General features: G+C 48.5%; 1 protein-coding gene across 2 annotated transcripts in view; it reads right to left on the bottom strand.

Annotated features, from left to right (window-relative positions):
• NCAN (neurocan) overlaps positions 1-7,214 on the bottom strand; it is a 70,045-nt gene that overhangs the window by 16,235 nt on the left and 46,596 nt on the right. For both annotated transcript variants that reach the window (XM_069086896.1, XM_069086897.1), the window contains exons 9-10: positions 2,762-2,878; positions 599-712 (exon numbers count right to left, since the gene is read on the bottom strand). In XM_069086896.1, coding sequence (XP_068942997.1) covers positions 599-712; positions 2,762-2,878 — 231 coding nt within the window. The remainder of the gene's footprint in view (positions 1-598; positions 713-2,761; positions 2,879-7,214) is intronic.

Below are 7,214 nucleotides of genomic sequence, written 5' to 3'. Positions count from 1 at the left end.
GCCCCATATCCCTTAGGGGATACCCCATTCCCTTCACTGAGCCCCATCTCCCTTATGGGATACCCATTCCCTTCACTGAACCCCATTTCCCTCACAGAGCCTCAGTTCCTCTCACTGTACCCCCTTCCTCATCAGTGAACTTTTGACCCTCTACCCACTACAACCCCTCCCTCTTCTTTAGTGAGTTCAACTCCCTCTCAATGACCCACCATCACTTCACTGTGTCAGAGAGAAATGGAGATACTCAAAGGGGAACCATTCAGGGTTCAGAACTCTCCCTCATTTTTAGGCCATTCCCCTCCTTTCTTTTCTCCCTGGCACCCTCCCTGGGTTTACTCTCTCTCCTCCTTTATATTGAGCCGGAGTCAGTGGCCATATTGAGAATGCCCTCTTCTTAGCTCCAAGGGTTAGAGGCGGCTTCAGGTTGCTTTTAGTAAGGTCGAGGGGAGCACTAGATGGGGTGGGGCCTGGGATTTTATTCCCTTTGGAGAGGGCGAGGTGTGCCCAGGATGGAAGGGGCAGGGAGTCCCAGGCCCTAGTCTGGACTGCTGGGGCTCCTCTCCTATCCTGGGATGGAGAGATGAAAAAATGATCTCACCTTTGTCACAGAGGCTCCCGCCGTAGCTGGGCAGACACAAGCAGATGAAGGAGTTGACTTCATCAATGCAAGTGCCCCCATTTAGGCAAGGGCTTGACAGGCAGTCATCAATATCTGGGGAGGAGATGGTGTCAGGTTCAAAAGGCAGCCTCTTTCCTCCTCCCCCAAGCCTCCCTGGCTTCCCTTTGGCCCCAGTTTCTGAGCCACGCCAGAAGCAGAGAGCATGACCCTGCCATCCATCCCCTCCCCCTGGGTAGCTTTCCAGCAGATGGAGAAGGCAGCTCCATCAGCAATTAGCATTAATTAGGGCCCCACAAGAGCTGCCACGAAGAAGCAGGCGATGAGCATGGGGTGGGCAGGATAGAGGTGAAGGAGGGGCCAATTGCAGCTTCAGGCAGGGAGGGGCATGGGTTTGATTTACATCCTCATCCTCCTCCTCCTCCAAACTTTCCAGTCTTGAGGCAGGAGCCAGGTTAGGTAAAGAATCACAAAACCACAAAATGGTAGCATGGGAAGATAACTTGAAGACCACCTCCTCCAATCCCACCATTGTACAGATGGGGAAACTGAGACCCGGAGAGGGACTTAGCCCACCCCAGGTCACACAGTAAGATAGTAAGTGGCAGAGCTGGAATGAGAACCCTGAAGGAGGCCCAGCCCAGTTCTCTGTTCCAGTGGGAGAGGGGGACAGGCTCCCTCCCAGTCCTGCCAGGCATAGGCTCCAGAGTATCTTTGTGGTCAAGAATCCAGAAAACAAGGCACAATTCTTTCTCTACACCCCCTCACAGAAAAGGCCAATAAGTTGGGCCTTCATCCCTCTGAATGTTCTCCTGCATGGCCTCTGATAGTTTTCTTGGAGATATGGTAGCACTGAGCTGGAACCATTCTAAGAGCCTTGATGCTAAACGGGGTTGATTTATCCAGTTCTGATGAAGCAGTGTGGGACAGAGGAAAAGAGGGCTGGGCTTGGAGTCAGAGGACCCAGGTTCAAATCCTGACTATCATCAACATGATCCTCATCAAGCCCTTCCCTTCTCTAAGCCTCAGTTTCCTCATCTGTAAAGTGAGGGGTTTGTATTCAGTAGCAACTCATGTCTCTTCCATCGACCTGATGGTTGGGCTGTAGCCCTCCCCAGTCCCACTTGGGACAGCCACAGTTCCATCTTTTCATGTTCCCCCAGGCCCCAGCCTCATGAAGTAGTGGGAAGGGCCATAGGATCATAGCTCTAGAGTCCAAATTCTTTACTTTGCAGATGAGGAAACTGAGGCTCATAAAGGGAAAATTACTTTCTCCGGGTCATACAGAAAGGAAACGGCAAAGCTGGGATTTGAACCCAGGTTTTTCTTGACTTCAAACCGAGTGCTCTTCCTTGTGAGCCATGCTGCTTCTCAGAAAACTGGAGTTTCAACCCATGTTCTGTTTGGTTTTTTTAATTTGGTGTAGCTCTTTGGGCAAGGCAAGGAACCCTCTTGGTTTCCTCATCTATAAAATAGAAGGTTTGCCTAGACTAGATCTCTAAGGTTCCTCCCAATGCCAGTTCTACAATCCCTAAAAACCCACATTATTTGCAGCGGGTGTTGTGCTTCTGGAGGGGGCCCATATTGGCTTTTGACAGCCAGTTGTTAAATTTTCAGTGTCAGCATCAACAGCTCAGAATCGGTAAACACTGAAAATCAGGGTTTGATTTATTGTTTTGTTGGTTGTCCAGACTTAAGAAAGTGATGGAAAAATGTTAATAATGCTGATTAAGCGTAAAAATGTTGTTGTGCATATATCCCTCCCATTCCAAAAGCTGGTTGTTAAATATTTACTAACACACCCCTGTCTGCAGTTGAACTTTCCTTATCTTCATGGTCTTTATACATGCTGGTGGATAATGTTCAGAGACAGATGGGATTCAGAAGAGAGCCTTGACCTGACACTCTGGGTCCTGGTCTGTCCTCTAACATACTGTGTGTGCATGAACAAGGCTTCCTTTCTCTGGGCCTCAGCCTTCCAAAAGGTTCTTTCTGGCTCTAAGGGTCTGTGGGTCTCTGATTCACCTGGCTGGCTCCCTCTTAGACTGTATATAGGCTACAGGGTACAGGACTGAATCTCTTTCCTCAGGATGGTGGGAGGTGTGTGTGTTTGCAGAGGGGGAAGAATTTCAAGGGGAGACTCACCGATCTCACAGTTCTCCCCTGTGAAGCCCTGGTCACAGCTGCAGCCATAGGTGGTATTATTGGCTTGGCATGTACCGCCATGAAGACAGGGGTTGTTCTCACAGGGGTTAGCTGGAGCTGTAAGAAAGAAACTTGAGGGTAAGCAGGGGATACCTGCCTGCCCACCACAACCCACCCCCAATTCCAGCTGCATGTCCAGGATGAATTCTCAGGATGTGCTAATGGTAAGAGTCTGGGTAGGCTGATTGCACTCTATTTGTCTGCAGGTCTACCTCTCTCCCCCACACTCTATGACTGCTTTTCTTCTCTTCCCAATAGAACTTTTTTTAAGTACTCCCTATGTGCCAGGCACTGTGTTTGGTGCGCTATTAAGAGTTTACATTCAGGGCAGCTCTGTGGCACAGTGAATATAACACCAGCCCTGGAGTCAGGGGGACCTGAGTTCAAATTTGACCTCAGACACTTAACACTTACAAGTGTTAAGTTACCTTGGGCAAGTCACTTGACCCCAATTGCCCTGCCTTCCCCCCTCCAAAAAAGAAAAAAAAAGAGTTTACATTCTATGAGGCAGGAGTCTGGTCTAGGGTTAAGAAGAGCTGTGCTGCTAGTGGTGGTTGTTATTTGTCTTCTTTTAAATTTCCGATTAACAAGCATTTATTTTCTCTGTGTGTGTCTCTCTTTCTCTCCCCCTCTCTCTCACTTCTCCCCACATTGAAAAGAAAAAGAAAACACTCCTCACCCTTGTAGGGATCACAAACCCTTGTAACTAACATAGTTAAGCAAAATAAATTCTCTTGGAAGATTCCGAGCACAGCCTGCTCTGAGATGAATTTCTCTTTCCAGAAGGGCACCCCCCCATTCCTATTCCCCAAATCCCCACCCCCCTTTCTGGTTGGGATTCCTCTTTTTCTCTAAGGATAAGCTTCCCAACTCTATTTTGCTTGGATTCCAGGAAACAAAATTATCATCATACCGCCACCATCACAAATGACAACACATTGTCATTTAAATGGCATTTTAAAGGTTTGCAAAGCCCTCTAAAGAAATGATCTCATTATAGCTTCCCTACTACCCTACGAGGAAGGGTACTGCAGTGATTATTGAGCTCATTTTACAGATGGGGAAAATGGAGGCAGTCTTCAAAGTCTGATCATCAAAGTCAGTACTATTTCTGCCACACTAAGCTGTTTCTCTTGGGAATGTTAATGGAGGTCATCTTTCTCTGCTTTTCTCAGCCCTCTCCCACCCCAGCTGGTGTTCAGGCAATCAGGCACCCAGTGCCCTGTTCCCTAGTAACCTTTTGAGAAAAAGATAGTCAAAAACTATCATGACCCTGGAGCTGACCTTGCAGGAAGAAATGTGCCTTCCTTTGGGACGACTGCTGGGACTTGTGTATATGGCCACACTGGGTATCTGTCTACACAATAACGAGGCCTGTAGCCAAGGGATCATGATTATAAGTTATTCTGTATGGGACCAGGCCTCTCTCTGGGGGTTGACACCTCCTGCAGGATGGTGACGACCCATCCTGGGTGAGGTGGGTTTAGAGAGGGCTGTCAGGTGCAGTCTCACAATCTCACACACACACACACACACACACACACACACACACACACACACACTTACACAGTAATGCCTAGCCCAACAGGTCAGGGGGCTTTTAGAACACAGAATGTTAGAGTTCAGAGGAACCTTACAATGTAATCATACAATGTAGGGCTACAAGGGCCTGAGGAAAAAGAACATTGGAACTGTGGTCCTTTTCTCTCCCAGCTCTGTCCGAGGCCGTGACTAAACCCGGGAAGGTCTGGGTGATAGTGCAATGAGGCAGGCTTCCTAATCTAGCCCTTCACAGGTAGTTTTGGACTCCTTCCTGGATTTCTTTGTTTTACTCTTTGCCTCTTCTTTCCCATACGTCTGGTCCTGCCTTCTCCCCTCCCCCACTGTCCACACTCTGGCCAGCATGGGTAGACAGCTCCTCCCCCAAACCAATTCAATGGCCTGCTCTCCCCTGCCTGCCCAATCGGGTGTCCCAGTGCTGCCTCTCCTTCTGCAGGAGGCCTAGACCCCACAGATGCTTCAGCAGATGGCCTGAGCCTGGGCATCAATTACTCCTTCTCTAATTAGTTGACTGACTTTAAGCCATCTCTCCCCCGGTGGGGAGCAGCATCCTGGCCTGGCCCAAAGAGCATCAAGGCAGAAGGGAGGGAGGAGGAACCCAGCCCCCAACAGCTTAGTTCCTTCATGTTAGGTCGACATATTTGTCTAGCAACTTTGGACTGAGTGGGGAAAACGATGAACTGTGCATTCACAGAAAGAGGGTCTGAGATCACTGTGGTCTCCCAGAATCCTCTCCTGGGGCAAGCTGGACTCTGAGTTTGTCCCCCTCCTCAGGGCAGGGCCATACTCTCCTGCTCTCAGCATAGGGGTGTGTGGAATATAAGGCAGAACTGACCCTCTCTAGCACAGAGGGGCAGGCAGAGGTCCAGAAAGTTCTGCAACTTGCCCAGGGCCCCCATCTCTCAGGAGTTCAGCCAAGATCACACAAGCCCTATTTCTCTCCCCTTTTGGTCGGTTATTATGATAAAAGGGTGAAAGCTGTGAAGCAAAGAGATTTCAAAGTCAGGCATGGCTCAGCCTGCTTGGTCCCTCGTACCCAGGGATTCAGAGGGATGGAGTGATAGCTAGGAAGAGGCAGCAGGTGACCAAGAGCAGTCTACCAGCTGTGCCTCCCAGCCCTCATCTGCATAGATGCAGGTTCTTCAGGCTTTCCCTGATCCCCTGACTTGGGATATGGCTAGATGGTGATGGTGCTAGCTGGCATTTACATGGAACTTTAAGCTTTGCAAAGCTCATTTCATATATTATCTCATTTGAGCCCTGGAACAATTCTGGGAGTTAAGGGCTATTATTATACCCATTTCTTGGAGGAGGAAACTGAGGCTGAGAGAAGTTAAGTGAATTGTACAGGGTCACACAACCAGTAAATGTCTTAGATAGAATTTGAATTCAGGTCTTCCTGACTCCAAGTCTGGGTTCTTTCCCCTAGAGTGCCACTCAGAGGCTTGTGTTACTGTGTAACTGCCTAGGTGACAGGGTGACAGCATGAGACTGTGACTGTGAACAGGAAGAGTTGGAGGTTTGACTGAAAAATTGGCTGCATGTTTTTGAGATTGACTGACCCTCCGTGCGACTGTATGGACATGTATATCTGTGGCTCAAAGAGCCCCAAAAGTGAATTTCATGAAGTTCCATGAAAATCTAGTCTAACTCCTTTTCTCAAATGAGGGACCTGAAGCTCAGGAAGAGAAGAGACTTGTTCAAGGTCATACAGGGAGGCACGTTTCAAACCCAGCTCTTCAGCCTCTGGATCTCATGACTTTTCCAAGACGCCACAGAGCATTTCTGGTCAAAGATAACTCTAAGGCAAGAATTTTTTATACTTTTTTTTTTTTTGCTTTTTGGAGAGCAATTGGGATTAAGTGACTTGCCCAAAGTCACATGGCTAGTAAGTGTTAAGTGTCTGAGGTCAAATTTGAACTCAGGTCCTCCTGACTCCAGGACTGGTGATCTAGAATTCTTAACCTGGAAACAATGGCATTTTTATTTCAATAGAATTGGTTTCCTTTGTAATCCCGAGGAGTTTGGTTTATACATTCAAAAACATGATTCCTGAATTGCTTACTGTCTCAGGGAGGGAGGAGAAAATTTGGAACTCAAAATTTTCAAAAAATGAATATTAAAATTCTTTACATGTAGCTGGGGAAAAAAGAAAATAAAAACCATGATTGTGAGAGGAGGGCCATAGGCTTCTCTGGACTGACTGCCCTTGGGGTCCAAGACACAGAGAAGGTTGAGAGCCCCGAACGTAGGGCCACAGGCCCCTTGCAGCACCAGCAGGCTGGAGACGATGGTGTTCAGACACACGCCCTGCTGCTCAAATGTGTGTGTAGCCACGTCTGGCAAGCCTGGGCCCACGTGGGCGGCTCAAGGAGCCACCCTCTCTCACCTGCCCACGGAACTGCCTGACTCAGGCACTCTTTCCAGCGCTGATTACTATTTTCAAATTCATTTGCATTTCTGCCAGGAGAGACTGTCTGCAGCTCCGCAGTTGCTTCACACCCCTCCCCCATATTAAGTTTCCTTCCATCCCACCAGCAACAGGGCCAAGAGACTGCTTCTTCCTGCCTGCTGCTCGGTGGCTTGGCAGGGAGACCAGGGGCATGAGAGTGGTGACTCTCAAGATCCTCTTTCTGCCCTGACATTCCATGTTCTATGTTCTAAGGGCCCGCCCTTCCAGCTCTGACAGTCTATTTTCTATATTCTATAGTCCCTTCCAACACTGATATTCTGTGTTCTAAGGTGCCTCCCAGCTCTGACATTTTATATGCTAAGGACCCTCCCAGCTCTGACATTCTGTGTTCCAAGTTTCCTCCCAGCTTTGACAATCTCT

Source organism: Petaurus breviceps, unplaced genomic scaffold, assembly GCF_028583685.1.
Source record: "Petaurus breviceps papuanus isolate PSGF00001 unplaced genomic scaffold, PetGlider_PUasm1.0 180, whole genome shotgun sequence".
Classification (NCBI taxonomy): Eukaryota; Metazoa; Chordata; class Mammalia; order Diprotodontia; family Petauridae; genus Petaurus; species Petaurus breviceps.
Note: the sequence above shows the minus strand (reverse complement) of the source record. Positions and strands in the feature narration are given on the sequence as shown.